General features: G+C 45.7%; 1 protein-coding gene across 6 annotated transcripts in view; it reads left to right on the forward strand.

The window, feature by feature from the left end:
• TBC1D24 (TBC1 domain family member 24) overlaps window positions 1–21156 on the forward strand; it is a 544893-nt gene that overhangs the window by 356327 nt on the left and 167410 nt on the right. For all 6 annotated transcript variants that reach the window (XM_078663019.1, XM_078663021.1, XM_078663018.1 and 3 more), the window contains 2 exons: window positions 636–699; window positions 783–878. In XM_078663019.1, coding sequence (XP_078519145.1) covers window positions 636–699; window positions 783–878 — 160 coding nt within the window. The remainder of the gene's footprint in view (window positions 1–635; window positions 700–782; window positions 879–21156) is intronic.

Consider the following 21156-nt stretch of genomic DNA (forward strand, 5'->3'; position numbering starts at 1 on the left):
CTTCTATGTAGGCATCTGTGACACTCTTTCACAAAGCACTGCGGTGTGGATAGCCAGGTCTGGTGGGAGGGTCACTTCGCTCAATCTTTCCTGTAGGACTTCCTAGTCGGATTTATTCCATAGACACACCACCTGGGGAGGTACTGTTTTGGTAACTGTTCAAAAGCTTCAGAACCTGGATTAAGGAGTCTATCCGTAGTGCAAGTTACTTACCTACCATAACACTTTTTCTGGTTCGCTAGTTGCCACTAGACCAAGCATACCCCTTAACTTGGCTACCAATCCTAATATATAATTATATTCTAGCCCCAAACTGTACAGTCTGTCCAACTGCATTGTTTGCTATGGTAAAGAAAATTAGAAATCCATTTTGCTGTATAAATGGAAATGTGTACCTTATTTCCATTGCTTACCATTAATTATCTGTTCAAGATCCACATACACCTCTTTAGGATGTACAATCTTATGAACATCTGTAGCTGACATCTAAGATACTGTATGCATATATTTTAGTGCTCCAGTAGTCCACTATTTGCATGAGTGATAACCTGATAATTTGCTTGTTCATTACTATTCTATAAGTAGTAAGGACCATGTTACCCAACTAATACAGGTTTTGTCTTTGTCGAAATTAGGTTTTATACTCTCTGCGAGGAACATGAACCGACTCTTCTCCTGATAAAGACATCCGCTAAAGAGGTGTGTGTGTTTGATAAGGATCAAAGCGGTATTTGGAGCTTTTTTTGGGGGGAAAAATTGTCCTAACGTTATTTCTCGTTCAGGTCTGTGGAGCATTCCTGTCGACTGCCTGGGATCAGCGTAAAAAAGCTGGTAACAAGTTGAGTTTCTTTGGTACCGGCGAGTGTTTTGTGTTCAAGGTAAGTGTTTTCATTCTGCTGATTTGAGACCCTGCATGTGTGTAGAAGAGGACTGAAGAACAGAGAACAAAAATGCTTAACAGTGTTGTGCATGGATTGTGGGAGTTGTTGAAATGACCCCTTATATTCCGTAAATCTGGGTTTACTGTGGTTGGGGAAGTGACTTGTTTTTGAATTGAGGCACTCCTTGTGCATAATGTGTGCAATTTGATTCATGTTTTTTAGCATAGAGAAGGCCATTAGAAATCGTCGGCCTCTCCTATTCAGACTGTAGGTACCATGCCAACTAAACTAGTTGTGGACCAGGAACTGCATCTCCACCGTGGAAGAAGCATTTTTTAAGAAAGAATGGGAAAATATTAGTCTGATTAACTGCCTTTGTAGGAGAAATGCACTGATTTAAGGGACCTTTTTCTTCCTGGTACCTGATGAGTCGACTTATCTGGTGCTGGTAGTTAAGGTCCAGGGAGTAGCATCATCCAACCCAGAAAAACACGGTCCTTTAGAGACTACACATTTCACAGGTCCTCCAAAGATGATAGGCTTTTAATTATTGTAAATGTTTCTTTTTGGTTTTTGGGGCCTCAGTCAACCACTACATATGAGATCGTGTTTTTATCCAGTATTAGGGTATCTTTCATAGATTCACATGCCTGAATCATTCCCCGGTACATAAATAAAGTAATGTCCCATTAGACATATAGAGTAATAGGCCAAAGGCCCCCCCTTAGTAACATATCCATGTCCTTTTGTAAAAAGGACCAAACTCTAGAGAAGAGCCAATCAGCCATCACCTCCCTCTAGAACCCTCCTGAAAGGAGCACCGGTCCCTCAGATTTTCTACCACACGTTGTGCTAAGGGAGTCTCCTCTGAGCTCTGCTCAGTTTACTTCTCTTCTGGATTTCCAGTGTTCTCTTGTTTCATAGCTACATCTTCTGCTTGAAGTTCTTTGGTTCTTCATGGCTGAGACACCTAAGAAAAGCCTTTTTAGGCCCTGTGGTTCCTGTAGTAAAAAGAGACTTCATGTGGATGATCAGCATAAAGGTGGTCTCTACTGCCTTTACCCGGGCCACTCTTCTAAGGACTGCAAGGTATGTCGTACCTTTTCCACTAAGACCTTCAAAGATCGTGAGGGAAGCCTCTTAATTTGGCTGCAGAGGCTTAAAGATAAAGACCAACTGGAGTCTTCTGAGGACAGTGAGGGTTCTTCCATATCCTCCAAAACCGCTCAGAAAAGACCAAGGGTAGCTTCTCCAGGGCCTTCGTTGCAGCCTCCTCAGAAGAAGACACATAAAAAAGTCTTCAGAGGTACATTCTAAGGCTCTACCATCGAAGGTGTCCTCTCAGGAAGTTCACACCTTTAAGAAGCCTTCTTCCACTCCGTCGCAACGACATCGTCGACGGTGGCTTCAGCGACGAGAAGATCTGTGTCTACGGCCTTATGTGTGACTTTGTCGACTACGCCTGTCTCCACGTCTGTTGCGGCTTCTTCATTATCCACGTCGATGACTCCATCGTCGACAGCCGGTTTGTCTGTGTCGTCGACAATAAAGATAAAGAAGACATAGTCGACGTCGAAGCAACCGTCGACGCTACGCTCGCCGACGACTGGGTCGTCGATGGGCTCGACGAAGACTGTCCCGTCGACGTCTACTCCATCGTCGACGACTGCTCCGTCGACGACGACAACGACGTCAGCGGTGTCGACCACGGGTCCGTCGACGGTAACTCCATCGGCAATGAAACTTGTCGACGTCTCACCGTCGACGACCACACCGTCGATGGGCTTGTCGACGATGACGGATTCCAATTTAAAAGTACATACGTACATCTAAAAGTCATGAAGCATACGTTGACACCGGCCCTGACTTCTCCAAGTAGGGTCCAACCACTGCCTCCAGCATGCCTTTTGGAAGAGGAGGATTCTGACGAGGGCAGCATGTTTCAAACAGCGACAAGCCCCTCTGTACTTAATGTAAAGTACCAAGATAGTTTAGATGAGGAGGACCAGGATCAGGAGGATCAGACAGCTTATTGGGAAGAATGCCAGCCACCTCCTCCTCCTATGGTTTGCCTACCAGCATCCTTGGTTTCATATCTACAGTTCCTCATTACAGACTATAAACAGAGGTTTCCTACATCTCCTAAGTCTCAACCCCCAACGGTGTCTCTACCACCAAGACCATGGCCTCCACCATTGAATCTACAGCCAGAGCCTGTCGTTTCGCCGCCTCCTCCCTCTACTGATGATGAGGAGGAAGATCCGCATGAAGAGGGGGAACTTCATAATTCCCAGTCTACCCATGATGAATGGGACGACTATGTCATTCCCTGTCCTGCTTCTCCGGTGCCTGCGCAGGCTGGCTCACCACCTGAGGACATCGGGGATTTCATAACATAGTTGAGAGGGCGGCGCAACGTTTTCAAATACCCATGACCTCACACCAACAAGATTGCTTCTTGTATGATTTTAAGGAGCCTTTCAAGAAATCAGTCAGATCTATACCCTTGATAGAATACATATGGGGTCAGGGTGTGAAGATTATGCATAACCCTTCCTCGGTGCCCCCAGTATTGCCTCGTCTGGATAAAAAATACAGAGTGCCAGATACTGCTCCAGCTTGCTTGATAGGACATCCCAAACCAGACTCTGTCATAACGCAGGCCGCTCAAAGAAAATCAAAAAGCCTTCTGCCCCGCTAACCGCTCCTCCGTATAAGGAAGGCCGAAAGCTTGATAACATCGGAAAGCGTTTTTCTTCAATGTCTGCGTTAACAGTACAGGCGTCCAATGCATTGGCACTGTTAGGACGTTATAACAGACAGTTATGGGGAGACATAGCTCCGTATCTGTCAGCCTTGCCAGAAGAATCAAAAGAAGAAGCAAAAAAGATCTTGCTTGAAGGTGAACGCTCGGCATCGGAAATAATAGTTTGCGTGATGGATATCGCATCTACTGGGTTTCGCCAACTGACTGGCGCAGCAGTGTTAGGACACCAGGGTTGTTTGAAAGCAACTTCTTTTCGACCTGAAATACAAACGAATATTTTGGATATGTCCAATGATGGCCAGCTTCTTTTCGGGCTGCATATTGATGAAGCTCTCCAAGGTATAAAGAAGGATACGGCCAGGGCTTTGGATACCCTACAATTCGAAAATCCATCCTTTCGTGGCTCAGGAGGAAGAAGGCAGTCCTCTTCTAGAGGTGATTACCAGAATTGGTTGTCCTACTGTTCTGGTCAACCATATCGGCCACAGTACCAACAGCGTCAGCAGCAGCAATCGTCCTATACTAAAGCCTCCTTTCGTGTCAAGGGTCAACAGAAAGGCGCTGCTCGGCGACAACGACCCTTCACTTCAGTCAATCTCCATTTCATCTCCGCCCTCAAAAGTTGGAGGAAGAATTTACCATTTCCTGAAAAATTGGAAATAAATTACAACGGACCGTTGGGTTCTGCAATTGGTGCAATTGGTTCAATTCGGTCATTCACTGGAGTTTACTCAAATTCCTCCCCGAAGCCCTCCCCAACCTATGCTTCATAAAAATCTACGTATTCTACTCTGGGAGATTTCACGTATACTCCAGAAGGGAGCTATAAAAAGAGTGCCTCTTTCTCAACGGGGTAAAGGATTTTACTCTTGTTTTTTCCTGATACAGAAAAAGGAGAAAAAATGGTGACCTTTTAGACCGAAGATCCTTCAACAAATTCTTGAAAAAGCAGTCGTTTTGTATGGTGACAATTCAGGAAGTTCTACAACTTCTCAATGCGGAGGACTACATGGTGTCTCTGGATCTTCTGGATGCTTATTTTCACATCCCTATTCACCGGAATCACAAGAAGTTCTTGAGGTTTGCCGTAGCGGGCAGACACTTCCAGTTCCGTTTCCTACAGTTCGGTCTCAAATCTGCACCCCGCTTTTTTACAAAATACCTATCTCCAGTGGCTGCATATCTCAGGCATCAACACCATCAGGTTTTTCCATATCTAGATGATTGGCTAATCAAGGCACCATCGCTAGAAGATGCGTCCAGGTCTTCCAGCGCTTGTCGACAGCTTTTTCGATCGCTTGGGACTCACACTCAATCGGGACAAGTCGGTCCTCCTGCTTTCCCAGCGTATAAATTTCCTAGGCGCTACCCTCGACACGACCCAGAAGAAGGCGTTTCCATCACAAGAAAGAAAGAACAGACTTATTTCATTGGCTATTCTCATAAGGTCCAAGAGGTCTTTAACAGTTCGCCTTTTCAAGTCCCTGCTTGGGATGATGTCATCATGCATTCTACTGGTTCCACACTGTCGTCTCCGCATGCACCCTCTTCAATAGGCGCTCTCAGCTCAATGGGTCCAATGCACAGGTTCATTTGACGATGTCATACGAATGACCCCTCAAATGGTCATGGCTCTGAGGTGGTGGATTTGCCCTCGGAACCTTTCTCAAGTTTTGCCTTTCTTGCTTCCAGCTTCGCCGCATATCATCACAACAGATGCGTCACAGGAAGGTTGGGGAGCTTTCCTCCGAGAACTGCAAATAAGTGGGAAGTGGTCCCCCTTCGAGAATAAAATTTCATATACATCTCGAACTGCGAGCGGTCTTCCTCGCCCTTCAAGCTTTCCTACCAAGAATCAGGAATTCTCTAGTGCTTGTGCATACGGACAATACCACGATGATGCACTATCTAAACAAACAGGGAGAGACTCGCTCGCTAACACTCTCTCACGAGTCGCAAAAAATCTGGAACTGATTGATCCTTCCCAATATTTCCCTTCGAGCAGAGTACGTTCCAGGAATGGACAACGTTCTGGCCGATTCTCTGAGCAGGCAACAGGAAAAGTGTCACGAGTGAGAATTGGATCAATGGACTCTCAACCAAATATTCTCACAATGGGGCACTCCTCTCATAGATCTATTCACCACAAGGCAGAACGCCAAATGCCAACACTTCACAAGCTGGAATCCCCAGAAGGGATCTCTAGGGAATGTATTTTCGATCGCATGGTGCAACGTCTTTGCATACGCTTTTCCACCGTTTCCAATGATTCCCAGAGTTCTCAGGAAATTGAAAATGGAGCCTTGCACACTCCTTCTGATGGCCCCAGCTTGGCCACGACAGCATTGGCTCACAGAGCTTCACCTTCTCTCCCTGGAACCACCGTATGGTTGAAACCGTTTTCTTCTCTCCTCACAATGAACCACCAGCAAGTCCAGCATCTGGATCTGACATCTCTTGGGTTATCCCCTTGGCTCCCGAGTCCAAGGAATTTCAGAATCTAGACATTCCGCCGGATTGTAGAGCTGTTCTGGCTTGGGCTCGAGTGGACAGTACTAACAAGACATAGTCTTTAAAGTGGAAAAGGTTCTGCATTTGGTACAAGTCACAGAAAATACACCCTTTTTCTTCTTCTCCAGTACACATATTGCCTTACCTTCTCTATTTGGAGAACTTAGGTCTTGCTCACGCTTCCATCAGGGTTCACTGGGCGGCAATATCCCATTACAGAAGATCTTCTGCTGGCCCACCTCTCTGGTCTAACAGGTTGATCAAGCAGTTTCTTTTTTTTTCTTTTTTTTTTCTTTTTAAGTTTTATTGAAGAAGACAAGAGAATTTACAGGAATCGGGTGTCATACACAGAACACAATATATCAATAGGTGAGCAAGTATACAATGCATAAAAAGCAATTTACCGAAGGATGCAACTGTAGCAACGATACATACATTAAAGGGGAGAGACGATCAGCAATCCAACTAAACAACAGCCTGCAAAGTTAGCCCACCCATGATCCAGGATAATAAAGACCAAATTAGACACCCGACAAATGAGAAAATCGATACAGGATAAGCGACCCATCTCTTGTGAAAGAAGAAAGGAAAGAGAGAAAAAGAAAAAAGGCCATAGAACTAAACGAAGGTAAAATAACAAACCCATCCCCATTCCCCCCCCACCCTACACCTCTGTAATGGCTACGGCCCATCCCCACTAGCAGTGTGCCTGTCGCCCCAGAACTGGACCTAAAAGTAGGAAAAAAAGAAAATGGAGGAGGAAAGATCAAACAGGCCCCCGGTCACCCTTGCCCCCCGCCAGCAGCAACCCACCCCATACATCTCCAGGATAATAGAATGCAACAAGTAAAATCCAACGGGGGGAAGCGTGTAAGAACCACCCCGCTCCCGCGCCATCATGAGGTACAAATCCCGTGTCAAATGAAGTCATTTTTCAAACCCATACAGTAAGAGTCAACCCTGGCCGCTACGATTCTTCATGCGAGCCCTGTCCATTCGAACCGCCATCTCAGCCGGAGTATCAAAATATAGAAAAGTTTCCAAGTCGGCACGGAAGAAGTGATACCAGGATAGCCCTATACAAAATCTAAAAGTCAAACGAAAGTCACTGCCCACCAGAAATAGATCGCCAGGGCGTTTTTGAACCATCTGGGGGAAAAAGGGCGAGGTATCAATCCGACAGTCACTGGAGAACTCACTCTGAAGTATAGGAATATCCACATCCATCTCGGGCAATATCGGCATAGGGCAGAATGCACCTCTGATAGTCTTGGGCTCGCTTGCTGTCGTCTGGGAGTCGAGAAAAAATACAAAGTCCGACTTCCGCGCAGGGTCCTCTGTAGCAGTTGGAGCTTGCTCCGCGAATAAAGCATCTTGTTTAGGAACCTACAAACGGTCGGAGTCCGGTCTCCGGCAGATGATATCAGCCTATACAACCATCCTCTGGACGATGGTGGTGACTTGTGAATGGAGCTCCCCAATGGCGGCCATTATAGTATGCAGCGACGGTGTACATTCAACCCGCTCCATCGCCCCTCACGAAGCGACCGAGCAGGTCTCTGAACCCCGGAGGTCGACTACTCCGGGGCACCAGGCACAGGCAATGCCGATGACAACTGCGGGCACCTCCTAAAGCACGATCTCAACACCGTCGCCGCCAGCGAGGAGCCGAGCCCATCGACCCCGGGAGCTCAACGGGGCCTCCGGGAAGCGGATCCCCGACCACAGCAATCGATACGTCAAGCTGCCGCAGTCGCGGGATAAAGCTGCCACCGAGCCACCATCCAAAACGGACAAGAAAAACTCCACTTCGGGAGACCGGGAGCCACCCACGTCTCGCAGCCGATGTTGTTCAACTCCAACCCGGCTGGGTTAGAACTCGAGGCCCCGGCTTCAGCTCCCCGTTAGGCCGAGAATGGAGCACGGCGTGTCTTCATCATTTGAGCAGCTAGAAATTCCGGGATTGCACCTTTAGAGTCAGGCACACTTCAGCTGCGCGGGAGTCCGGTGAGAAATCAGGATGATAGTCAGGATTTGTGAGCAACTGGCGGAGGTCAGCGGAGCCGGGAGCTTATGCGGCCATCTTGGTTGCTAGCGTAGCTCCTCCAAGCAGTTTTTTAAAGGCCTGTACAGGAATCTTCCTCCTGTGAAGACTTTACCTCCCGCTTGGCAACTCAACACAGTTCTTGCTCAGCTCATGAAACATCCCTTAGAGCCGATACATAGAGCTGATCTTTAGTATCTCTCCTGGAAAACGGCGCTCCTTCTTGCCCTTACCTCAACGAGACGAGTAAGTGAGCACCAGGCTTTTTCAATTCAAGACCCTTTCCTTCAATTCAAGCAAGACAGGGTGATATTATGAACAAATCCAAAGTTTGTGCCGAAGGTCCTGTCGGACTTCCATCTGAACGAGCCTGTAGTCTTACGTTCTTTCTTTCCAAATCCTCGGACTGTGGCAGAGAGAACTCTGCATTCTCTGGATCTTAAACGCTGCCTAAAGTTTTATATTGAGAAGACAAAGACCTTCCGCAAATCCTACCAACTCTTTGCGGCTTACAGTCGGCCTAGAAAAGGTCTTCCACTCACTAAACAAAGTATCTCTCGCTGGATCTCTGCAGCTATTACATTCTGTCACCAGCAAGCAGGGCAAACCCTTCATTCTAAAGTCTGGGCCCATTCCATTAGAGCGATGGCTTCATCCATGGCGCTGTTCGCAGGTGTGCCTATCATAGACATTTGCAGAGCGACAACTTAGAAGATGCCGCATACATTCACCAAGCATTACTGCTTGGATAAAGAACTTATTAAGGATGCTGCAGTGGGACAAGCAATACTTCGTCATCTATTTCGATAGAGGTGAGCCTTTTTTTCATCCCACCATCCTTTCTTGTATACGCACATTTCTCTATTGTATTTCTTAATGGTATCTTTGATTACAATTTAATACTTGCTTTGTGTCACTTTGATATGTTATTATCTGGTGAATTTGTATTTGCTGTACCATCCGAAATGTGCTTATCATTGCTTACTACTCTGATTCAAGCATGTGAATCTATAAAACATAACCTAATACTGGATAAAAAATGTGTTACTTACCTGTAACTGCAGTTATCCAGTATTGGTATCTTTCATAGATTCACATGCAACTCTCCCGCCTCCCCTGGAAGGGCTCATCTAATTCTCTCAGTAATACGCCTACTTAGCACGGTGCTTACGAAAATCTGAGGGACTGGTGCTCCTTTCAGGAGGGTTCTAGAGGGAGGTGATAGCTGATTGGCTCTTCTCTAGAGTTTGGTCCTTTTTACAAAAGGACATGGATATGTTACTAATGTGGGGCCTTTGGCCTATTACTCTATATGTCTAATGGGACATTACTTTATTTATGTACCGGGGACTCCCATTCCGACGACGGGGAGTGATTCAGGCATGTGAATCTACGAAAGATACCAATACTGGATAACTGCAGTTACAGGTAAGTAAAGCATTTCTTCTGTCCTGACTGATGGCTTTGGGACTTTGGACAAAGGTGGTGTGTACTTCTCCTTCCCTGGATTTATTTCGGTTTTCACCTCCATCTGCACCTGTGACAGTGTGTAGTTTCATGAATAATTGAGTCTACCTTTTCCTGTGTTCACCTTTTGTTTACGCCCATTGAAATTCCTTCCTATCCCCAGTGTTTGGATCTCACTTTGTTTCATAGTTGAAAGATTTAAGACAGAAAGAATATTTTTACAAAGAGAAGCTAAGTACTTAGTTTCCAGCACTAGGCCAAATATCTTCCTCACCCTCTGGGTGTTACTGGTAAAAGTGCGGTTACCTGGAGACATTGGCTGCTACAGACTCCACCCATTCAGCCATCCAGACACAGCAGGTAGCTACTCGTGAGTATGTGATTGCAGCACCTCCACTCCATGATGCTTGAGGTAGCTGGACAGCAACCATTTCGTGATAGTGGCCTACCTCACTTAACTTTGACGAGGATTGTTGTCTCAGGAACATTGTTCTCCATGAAATGTATTTGAGACCAGAATATATTGAGCACCTCGTCTGGCGATTTAAGATCCATTTGAACCTGTGAGTGGCTGTGTCAGTGTGCTTTCTTATCGCCTGGTCCTTTCTTAGATTTCCTTGAGCGTCAAGCTATGGTCAAAAGAAATCACCCTATATTTTCTTTTTTTGACTCCTACTGGCAGTTGACCTCACAGATTAATTCCCTTTTTCTGTCACGTATGACTGGATCCTGAGAACTTTATAAACCTTTGATTCCTGAAAGAAAGACTCGCCTATTTTAATCTTTGTTTTCTCATGATATCTTAAGAACACACGCTTATGTGTAATATGTTTCCAGCTTTTTGAGACTGTTTTCTATTAAAAATGCCATTTTGCCCCTGCTATTGGAGGAAGAAATCTGCTACAGACCCTCATAATGTCTGTGTGGGGGGACTTTCCTATTTCCTTCTTCTCAAGCTGCCAAAGAGGGTAAATTGTGACAGATTGCGAAAAGAAAGCTTAAGGACACAGAAGGCACTTATGTCAGAGTCAGACTTAGTCATGCAATACCAGGAAATGAAGGAATATGGGATACCCCAAAGAGACTGCTCTAGTTCTTCTAGAAAACCCCACAGAGTGTGATACAATGACACAAATGGTGAGAAAAATTAATAGAAACATCACCGCCCTCTCTCACCACCGGCTAACTCGTTCGCAGTAGAGAACTTTGGTGTCGCAATCAAGTCCATTGGCACTGACATGCTTGCCGTCCTTAGTGTCTGTATATTCTGCCGATGTTAGTATTGTTATGTTTTAAAAACATAACAATAAAAATTTTGTTTAAAAAAAAAAATGCTTTGTGTCCTTCGTATCGATGTTGAGAGTCAAGCTATCCAGGCTGATGAAGGCTGATGAAGGCTGATAGCCAGAAACCGGTTCTTGGATGCTTGATTCCGGTCTAGGAAAGACATGGCTTGGTAGTTCGGACTGGACTGTTCCCATGAGGCACAGGGTCAGAGCTGATTCGCATATAGCCAGTGTCTAATCCAGGGTGGTGTGGAGTGCAAAAAAACGATGGATTTAGGCCCAGATCCTTGTACTGGGGTGAATGTATGACATTGTTCTACATTTTGTCCATCAACTGTGTTTTTTGCAACGAGACAAGACCATAGACACTATTCCTCAAGATGCAATATGGCGCCACTTATGTCAAGGCATTCAAGACAACCAATAGCGCCCTGTCCATCATCGTTGCAGTCCACAGGTTCCAAGTCGCTGTAACACTCATCGACTACGCCGGCAGCTTGAAGGCCTCTCTCCAGTTACCACGAAGATCGACTTTGAGAATCTTGACGTTTATCCCAACTGCAAAAAAGAAATTAAGACTGTCTCTAAGCATTCAACCACCTTCACTCCCTCCAGGACTACCTAGGCTTATGATCCCTGCTGAAGATTACCTGCAGGATCTTACGGAATCCCTCAATCTGCTGGAAACACTTCAGGAATCTCTACTTACTCTGGTGGTAGGTTTTCTTGAGCTAGCAGAAAAATGTTTGACGATGTCATTGGTGAAAGCAACTAATCCTAGATTAATAAAAAATTCCAAGCGTTCTCTGCAAGATTCATAGAGGTTACCCTAGGCCTGAATCCATCCTGGTGTTATCTGTCATAGTAGGTATAGACCTGCTTCAGCTCAGAAAATGGCTGCTTCTCGACATCAGAAAAGTGAGGTAATTGCGATAGCTTGGATAGAAAATATGTAGCACAGCAGGCACAAAACTAAGCTGCTGGTACTTCACTTCTTGGCCGGTAGGTTCATGAAATGTGAGATTGCCTGAAAAAACTATAAAGCACCTACTAGATTATTAAAGGAGAGGTCTTAGAGGAAATGGTAACAGATTAAAATTTGCTCTCAAAACAGATGATTAGCAATGCTGTGGTGGCAGACGAGCTCTCAGCATCAGGCTGTTGCAATGGAGTTGCCCAGGTTCCTAACGGCTGAGACTGACCCTTAGTTGAACATTTTTAACCTACCCTTCTCTGTCACATCTCAGTCTGGCAGCATACAAAAGAGAAAATAGCCAGACTGAAAACTTAAGCTACAACACTGAAGGTGGCAGGTTTAGAGAAACAAAAAATATACTTCAAGTCCCAGTACAAACACAAAGACAGACTTAATAACCCAGAGAGGGTGCAACCCACTAGCTGGCCCCCGACAGCAAAAGCACCCCCAACAAGGCCAGTGGCACCCGTACAAGAAGTGGCAGTTGAATATTACCCCTAGGCCTCAAACACTATAAGCCAGCAACATGCAAACAACACAGTGACATCCTAACTACCCGCTCTCTTCTGTTCACCACTCCAGTGGGTTACAAAGAAGAGTGGAGAAAAATGACAGCAGATAAATGGGTTCTTACTATTGTTGAGCATGGTTTTGATTCAACATAAAACTGCCTCCAGCACCACCAAAGAAGGCATCCTCTTACAATCTTGCAGAGTTAAAAAAAGAAACTGCAATCTTACAAAAAATAAATGAGCAATGAACTGTACCATCCCACCTCAAAGGAAACAGAATGTACTCAATCATTCAGAAAAAAAAGCCTGAAGAGGGCATTTGGATCAATATTAGATCTGCGAACCACCAACAAGTGGATCAAGAGACATTTTGTATGCTAGCCCTCATATCATCCTTCACCTTAGACAGGGCGACTGTATGTGAGCAATAGTTCTCCAAGTTGCATAATTTCATTTACCCATCTGTAGGAAATGCAAGAAATATCTTAGACCTGTAGTAGGAAATCACATTACCTATTAACAGCTCAGCCATTTGGTCTGAAATCAGCTTCTCACATGTTTTTAAAATGCATGGCAGCCCATCAAAGACTTCATGGAATTTTTGTTTATCCTTGCTTAAACTGGCTAATAGTAGCTAAAAGCCAGGTCACAGTTCAACAGAAAAAATGAATTGCTCCAGCACCTAGGTCTGAAGATCCTCCTACAAAAGTCCAAACCAGCATGAGTGATTTCATATGTAGGAGCATTACTGTATGCAATTCTTGGAAAAGTGTTTCCTTAATGAGATAAACTGTCATCGGTTCAGTAGAAATGCCATATTTTCCTAAAGACAATCAATCAGCAAGACAAATTTCTGCTCTACCAGGTTCCATGTCTTCTTGGATTTTTATTTGGGTGAATGCAAGGCTCCGATCGAGACCACTCCAACAGTGTCTAGAAGACCAATGGTCACAGAAATGCAACATTTGGAATGACAGGCTACTTCTCACAACAGCAGCAAAACCATCCCTCTCTTGGAGGTGCAGAATGGAAAATCTGAATCAAGGAGTTCTAATCCAAGAGAAAGCTCCTTATCAGACAGTTGTCATATATGCCTCATTTTTGGAATGGTGTGCGTATCTAGGAAGTTTGGCATTGCAGGGTCAGTTGGAAAAGAAGGAAGCCCTGTGCCACATCAACTGCTTGGAAATAAGGGCAGCCCTTCTAACTCTCAAGGTAATCCTGCCTGTCCTTATGGAAAACACAGCCAACAGTACTACATCAGTGGATAACCTAAACACACAGGGCGACACAAGGTCGAGGCCTCTCTCCTTAGAGTCTCAATAGATCAGGACTTGGGCCTGACCAGAGGTCTATCTCTAGAAGCAGTTTACCTGCCAGGAACTCTCAACTAACAGGCTGATTTCCTCAGTCTATTCTACGAAGAGATTCACAAGTAGGTTCTAGACTATGCAGTCCTAGAGCAAATAAATACCCCTGGAATGGGACTCTCCAGGAATACATCTTTTTTCCACGCAGAAAACAAAAAATGGCCTGATGTTCCTCCGAGGCTACTAGAGATGGGGGTCACTGGGAAATGCACTTTTGATTCCCTGGTTTTGTTGTTTTACACTTTTCCTCCAATTTCACTGATTCCTACGACGATATCAGCTGACATTGATCCTCATTGCACTGGACTGGCCTTGCCTTCTCAGTGGTGGTATCTGGACCTTATCTACATGTCAATCAACCACACGAGGTTGCTTTGAAAACAGAATCTTCTAAACCGATCTCTTTGAGCCTATTCACAAGGCGTTGTTGTGCCATCTATTTTGGAACGCTGCTTTCCTCATAGCTATGACAGCAGCACGTAAAGTAAACTAAATACACACTTTATCTTCAAAAGAACGTTCTACTCTTTGATGCCAACAGGTTGGTTTTGAGGACAAATCCTTCATTTATTCCTAAGCAAGCTTCTGAAATTCACGCCGATCAGACCACTATCTTTTTAGGTCTTGCTTGGCGTTGCAGGGCAGAGCCCTGCTCCGCCTCCTCAAGAGATTTAGTAAGAGAGGACTTTCAGAAGAGGGCTTTAAGCCCCGCCCGTCATTTCCATTGGGTAGCGTCAGCGTTTATGGTAAACGTTGACTTCCCTTTGGAAAGGAGGGTTTTTCGTTACCTCCCTTTCGCTTTTTGCCGGACTAGCTTGCCTGATTCACGGCTGTCGTGAAGACTTTTGTTACCTGCTTGTTCATTTAACAAGCAGATAAGAAAAGTCTTCACGACGGCTCTCCCCCACACAGCCTGCACGCACCAGTCCGGCTCAGTGATTGGGCATGTATTACCAATCACGCTGCCTTCACGCCGCATTCTCTTCATAGAGATGTCACTGTCCCTCACTTTCACTTTCGCCTTACCACTCTTCTTTCAGCTCAACTGTTCCAGTCGCCTTTGCCCTCACCCTCTGTTACCTTTTAAAAGAGAGCAGACCCATCCAAGTCAGGGTCAAAGCCATGGAATGCAGAGAGGAATGGGGGGGGGGGCGTAGGAGATGCTTACAGTAATTGTTAATGGACGGACTGTTCACTTCGCGACTACTCCCCGAAACCACCCAAATATCACCCGGTAACAGAGATTCTTGGTTTACATAGCATAAGAAGTTATAGGGCTCTAGCATAATGGCCCTCCCTGTAGGAGAGTAGGGTCTGCTTCCTATGGTTCCCCCACTTTTTGTTGGGTTTCACTGGTTTTTCGACTTTAGTATGGCTGTGGTCCTGCTAATCAGGCCCACTGCCTAGCTGTTCTCTCTCTAAATTGATACCATGTACTTTAGGTACATACCAGATTGGTTACTGGGTCACCCTTATGAGCCCCTGTATATGGTACCTTAGGTACCCAGGGCATAGGGACCCCAGAGGCCTACCAGGGGCTGAAGCATGTATTGTACCACCCCTGGTTAGCCTTCCAAACTGACACCACTGGTCTGCACTTGCAGCCAGGGTAAGGTGATGTAAGCACCCCTTACTTAGCTAAAGTATACCTATATCTACCCATATATATATATATATATATATATATATATATATATATATATATATATATATATATATATATATATATATATATATATATATATATATATATATATATATATATATATATATATATATATATATATATATATATATATATATATATATATATATATAGACACATAGCAACCTAGAAGTCACTCCTATGGCAAACCTTGACAACCCTGGAGGCAGAGTGCTTGGTTTTGTGTGAGAGGGTCCCCTAGCATGAGCTGAGCCCCTTTGCAGCTTTCAGAACCTTCTCCTTATAGCTGTTCTATGATATAGCCATACCATATACTCTTAAGTGCATTATTATCCTCGCGGTTAATGCTAACTTTGGTTTGGCTTTATCAAAACATGTCGTGTGAGGTGTCAAACACTTTGTGATACTACCCCACCACCAGTTCTGGTGGTGGGGGTAGCATTCCACCCTTCTAGAGGGAGAAGACATGTACATACTGGTAAACCCAGTTAAAGTTAAACAGAGCCCCAGCATCACAAAATGGATGGTGCTGCCACAGACACAAGTCTGCCCTCCTGCTGCTGGACGAAACTCCAGCAGGGGAGGCCTGGACAATAGGTTTCCTGTCCAGGGAGGTGCTAGCACCTCCCCAGACAGGCTTTAGTGTATTGGGGCAGGTGGGTTGCATTCAGAGAATGCTTTTTAGACACTGCCTGGGGCACACAAGGTGTCCCATGCATTTCCCAGTTCAAACCAGTCGCTGGGGCACTCAGCCCCAGCTCTGGCGTGAAACTGGACAAAGGGGAAGGGGTGTAACCACCCCTCCCCAGGTCCACCCATAGGTGGGACCTTAGAGTTAGTCCAACCCCTAAACTTGCTGTAAGAATCGGATCCTAGTCCCTAGGACTCTAGATTACCCTGGACGAAACTCTGCAACATATATCTTGGACCTTCGGCATTCCATATCGACTGGAAGACGGAAGAAATCTCCCTTGTGTTCAAGGAGTGACCACCCTGTTCAAACAAAAGCATCTTTGCCAGTCTGCATTTTCGAGGCTCCCGCCTGATCCCGAAGAATCAGCGACACAGGACACTGCCTTACAGACATCTCTGAAGCTGACCCGAGCTCCCAGCAAAGCTGAGACCCGTAGCTGACACGAGGGACGTGGGACCGGAACTCCTGGACATCCTGCATTTTGGCACCTGCACATACTTCCCGAGGTATCCCGAAGGTGTGCATTGGGGTATTTGAAGCCCCTGCCCCGAGCACCTTTTGCACTGAAATACAGAGGCCAGCACTCCACAAGTGAACAGTGAGTCCCCTTTCTTCACCGCAGCTCGAGGTGCCTCTGCAGTTCCTAGTCTGTTGGCTAGTGAGCCCCCTCGAAAGCCAATCCTTGATTTCTTGAGCGTTCATGGTTGCTCCAGACGTGCTCAGACTCCCCTCCAAAGAAGTAGTCCCCCAGACCTTGCTGGTCTGCACCGAAGCCGATCTTGCCATCTTGCGTGGATTGCTGTTGCCAAGGCTTGTTAGGTCCAATCCGGATTCTGACACTGCAGCAAGCTAGATCCTTCGTGGGACAGCTCGAATCCAGCTCCTGTTTGTCGTCGACGCCTCCTGGTCCTCGCGCCTGAAGAGTCCAGCTTCACCTCTTTCACCTGAAATTACCCAACATCGGCTGGCATCTTCTCCTCGCCATCCTGGTCACTGGCTAGTGACCCAGACACTGTCCCCTCTGCTTTCAGGTTATTCACATCTCCGATCCACCCTTGGATCCACCCGGACACTTTTCCTCTGGTCGCCCGCAGCATTTCTTCGCAGCTCTCCATAGGAATCGACGACGAAACCTGACAACAAAATACACCTATGCACCCGGCTTCCATGGGTGAGGTAACACGAGTACTCCGGTGCTCCCGTGGGTCTTGACTCTCGAAGTGTCCATCTTAGTTCACCTCTAAGCGCCCTTATCTTTAAAATTGTAACTTCTTAGTTCTCCATAGAAAGTCAATGGTGATCCGCGGCCATGTTTAGACACTGCACGCGTCCCCCGTGGTCCTCCTGTGTCCCTACCTTGGGTGGTTCCTGGTAGCCCCAGCGGTTCTTCAGGCCCTAGGCCTGCTTTCTAACCCTCACGTGGTTCTTATACCACTATTTTAGTATATGTTTTGTGAGGCCCCTAGGGGCCTCACAAACGTATACTGTGCAACTTATCGTATGCTAATTAAGTTCCTTGTATTGTACTTTTACCTCTGACCTCCTAAAGAGTCCAGAGGGGTTGTGTTTAGAATAAATACATACATATTTGATATACACCTTGTGTTGTGTGCTTTCATTTGATCATTCAAGAGATTATAATTGGTAAACAACTAGCTTAACTTGCCTCTAAGTCTTAGCCTGAAGGCTGCTCTCCACAGCTACCACTTGGATCGCTTTCTATAAAGGTTGACTTTAAACCTACCACAGGGGCGGCTGGTGACATTTGAAAGTGGTGAGGCGTAAAATTAGTGGTGGACACACCGCGGCGAACGAGCGTAGCGGGCAAGCTCGAACCACCTAAGGAGGGTTCGGGGTTTCACTCCCGAGAAAATTTTGAAAAATTAGTGGGCAAATGGTGCATTTTCAAGACTTTCAGAAGTCACTGTGCCATACAGAAACAGGTCACTGCCTCCCCTCTAACTATCATCAGTTCCAAGGCCTCATGAATAAACTATTCTAAATTTCAATAAACCACTAATTAAATGTGCTAGGTGAGTATTCACTGTGCCATACGGTTCTTCACTGTGCTTTGGTACTACAGAGGGTGCAATTGCTGTTTCAAATAATGCTCTGATAACTGCACTCGAGTGTTGATCTTGCATGCTCAGATGTCATACAGCAGAGTTACTGTTTAGACCACAGATAAAGCATGATGACACTGTCCACAGTATAGTATTTCATTATGAGACACACATTGTCCCTTCAGATTACATATTTTCTTAGAGTATAACTGTTGACCTGCTTACTGTTTTAAGGCGATTCAGAAAAGGGGGTGGTGATGAACAGAGTGTCTGAATTAAGCAGACCACTCTTACCCAGTCCAAAGATCAGGGCTTGATCCATCACCGTTATTTAGCTCACTGCCCCATCCCAGCTCAGAACCTGGCTATATGCAAATTAGTCTGTCCCTGGCCCAGTGCATCATGGGAACAGGGCAGACCAAACTACCAAGCCAATTCTTCACCAGAAAGGAGACAAGCTTCCGGGGACCGGTTTCTGCAATTTCAGGCGTCGTCGGCCCGGCTTGCTTGAATCCTGATGGAGCAGTGAGCAAGGGACTCATGTCTGAGTATACCCTTCCACGCTTATGGTGGACAAAATGATTCATAAAAGGCGGTTGGTGATGAACAGAGTGTCTGAATTAAGCAGACCACTCTTACCCAGTCCAAATATCAGGGCTTGATCCATCACCCTTATTTAGCTCACTGCCCCATCCCAGCTCAGAACCTGGCTATATGCAAATTTTGTCCACCCTAAGCGTGGAAGGGTATACTCAGATGTGAGTCCCTTGCTCATTGCACCATCAGGATTCAAGCAAGCCGGGCCGACGACGGCTGTAATGCCAGAAACCGGTCCCCGGAAGCTTGTTTCCTTCCCAGTGTAAGAATTGGCTTGGTAGTTTGGTTTGCCCTGTTCCCATCATGCACTGGGACAGGAACAGACTAATTTGCATATAGCCAGGTTCTGAACTGGGATGGTGCAGTGAGCTAAAAAACGGTGTTGGATCTAGCCCTGATCTCTTGACTGGGTGAGAGTATTCTGCTTAATTCAGAAACTCTGTCCATCACCACCCCTTGTTGTTAAATATTTTGTCCACCCTAAGCGTGGAAGGGTATACTCAGATGTGAGTCCCTTGCTCATTGCACCATCAGGATTCAAGCAAGCCGGGCCGACGACGGCTGTAATGCCAGAAACCGGTCCCCGGAAGCTTGTTTCCTTCCCAGTGTAAGAATTGGCTTGGTAGTTTGGTTTGCCCTGTTCCCATCATGCACTGGGACAGGAACAGACTAATTTGCATATAGCCAGGTTCTGAACTGGGATGGTGCAGTGAGCTAAAAAACGGTGTTGGATCTAGCCCTGATCTCTTGACTGGGTGAGAGTATTCTGCTTAATTTAGAAACTCTGTCCATCACCACCCCTTGTTGTTAAATACTGTTTTAAGGCGGCATTCCTTGCTAATCTGATTTCAGTTTCTGAAGTACTATTTACCAATGCTAGAATAAGCCTCATGTTCTTGATATTGTCCTCATTTCACCCAATAAGTAAATGACACAATAACACGCACATTTCAATATTTCCCTGTGTATAAAACACCATTCCAATGCCATGCGCTGCCTTTCCCCCTGAGTGGTGTAAAGCACCATTGCTGCCATGCCAGTAAAATATATAACATTGATTTATTTAAATAAACATAGGAACATTTATTTTACTACCACCCCGGTCGTTTAAAATCTAACAGCAGATGGGCCTGTCTCAGGAAACGGTCGGGTCAACCCCGTGCATGAAAAGAGAAGTTACAATACACATCCAAAAACGTTTTGGTACAGAACCAACTCCACCATGATCGTCAGTTAATATTCTGAGTGACACAACTAGGGCACAGAATCCATATTAGCCAATATCACAGAATCTCACTCTTAGCCTTCATTTTAAATGATTTGCTCTCCCTTACCCTGCTCTGCTTGTTCTTTGTCCCAATGCACTGTCTTTCCTAGCTTTCTCTTTCAACCCCCTTATGATTGCCTTGCACACATTCTCTTCTTTCTATTGCCTTCTATCTGTATCATCTCGTCACGTTCACCAGTTTTTGCCCCTCCCTCCAAGTCGCTCTTTTCACTGCCTTTTCCTCAACTTCCTCGTTTCTCTCCCCTCTCACAATCCTTTAATACCTCTCCTCGTCTTCCTTGCCCCGCTCCTCCATCGCTTTCCTATCTCCGATTCCTCTGTCCAAGGTCTCAAGATCCCATACCCAGGAGGAATGCGGCGATACTACTATTTTCCTTGTATTTTTTTGTTGCAGTTTTAGATTTACACAAGAGCACACATGCTGTGTGCACACTGCAGGTGGAGGGAGGGAGGATTCCAGTTTCAGGAGATTTGCTGGATTTTATGAGGTGGGGGCTCGTCCCAGGTGGACACACACACTCTGCTCTTAACAAAAGACACAGATGACCACCAACAACCTTCAACATCTTTATACAAAGTCTATAGAATGCGTTTGTTTAGTGGGTGTTATTTTAGGGCCGCTTCTACCTGCAGCTTAGTTTCTAGGAGCTATGCAGCGTCTGTCCCTTTGATTGTGAGCCACCGGACACGCCATTCACATGAATTTTGCTGCAAGAAATAGCTGGAATAGACAACTGGGCAGTTTGCTACTGCCTACTTCTTACCCCTCAAGCTTTCGTAGCAGCTTCTCCGCTGTTCAGTTTTAGCGGGAGACTCCCTGTTTTTTAAGTATTAAAACATTATTTCACCCGGCAGCCCTAAATTGTTCTCTGTTTATAGAGCACGCTAGAGAAACATTATTTCAAGTGCATATTTTACAGAGCAGTGTTGATTTTATTCGGGGCCCTGTTGTGCTCCATGTGCATCATGGTAACTAGCTGTGTGAGCTGAACATTACTTCCCTGAAGTGTTGCCACAATTAACCCCTTCGAATC

Source organism: Lissotriton helveticus, chromosome 10 (genome assembly GCF_964261635.1).
Source record: "Lissotriton helveticus chromosome 10, aLisHel1.1, whole genome shotgun sequence".
Classification (NCBI taxonomy): Eukaryota; Metazoa; Chordata; class Amphibia; order Caudata; family Salamandridae; genus Lissotriton; species Lissotriton helveticus.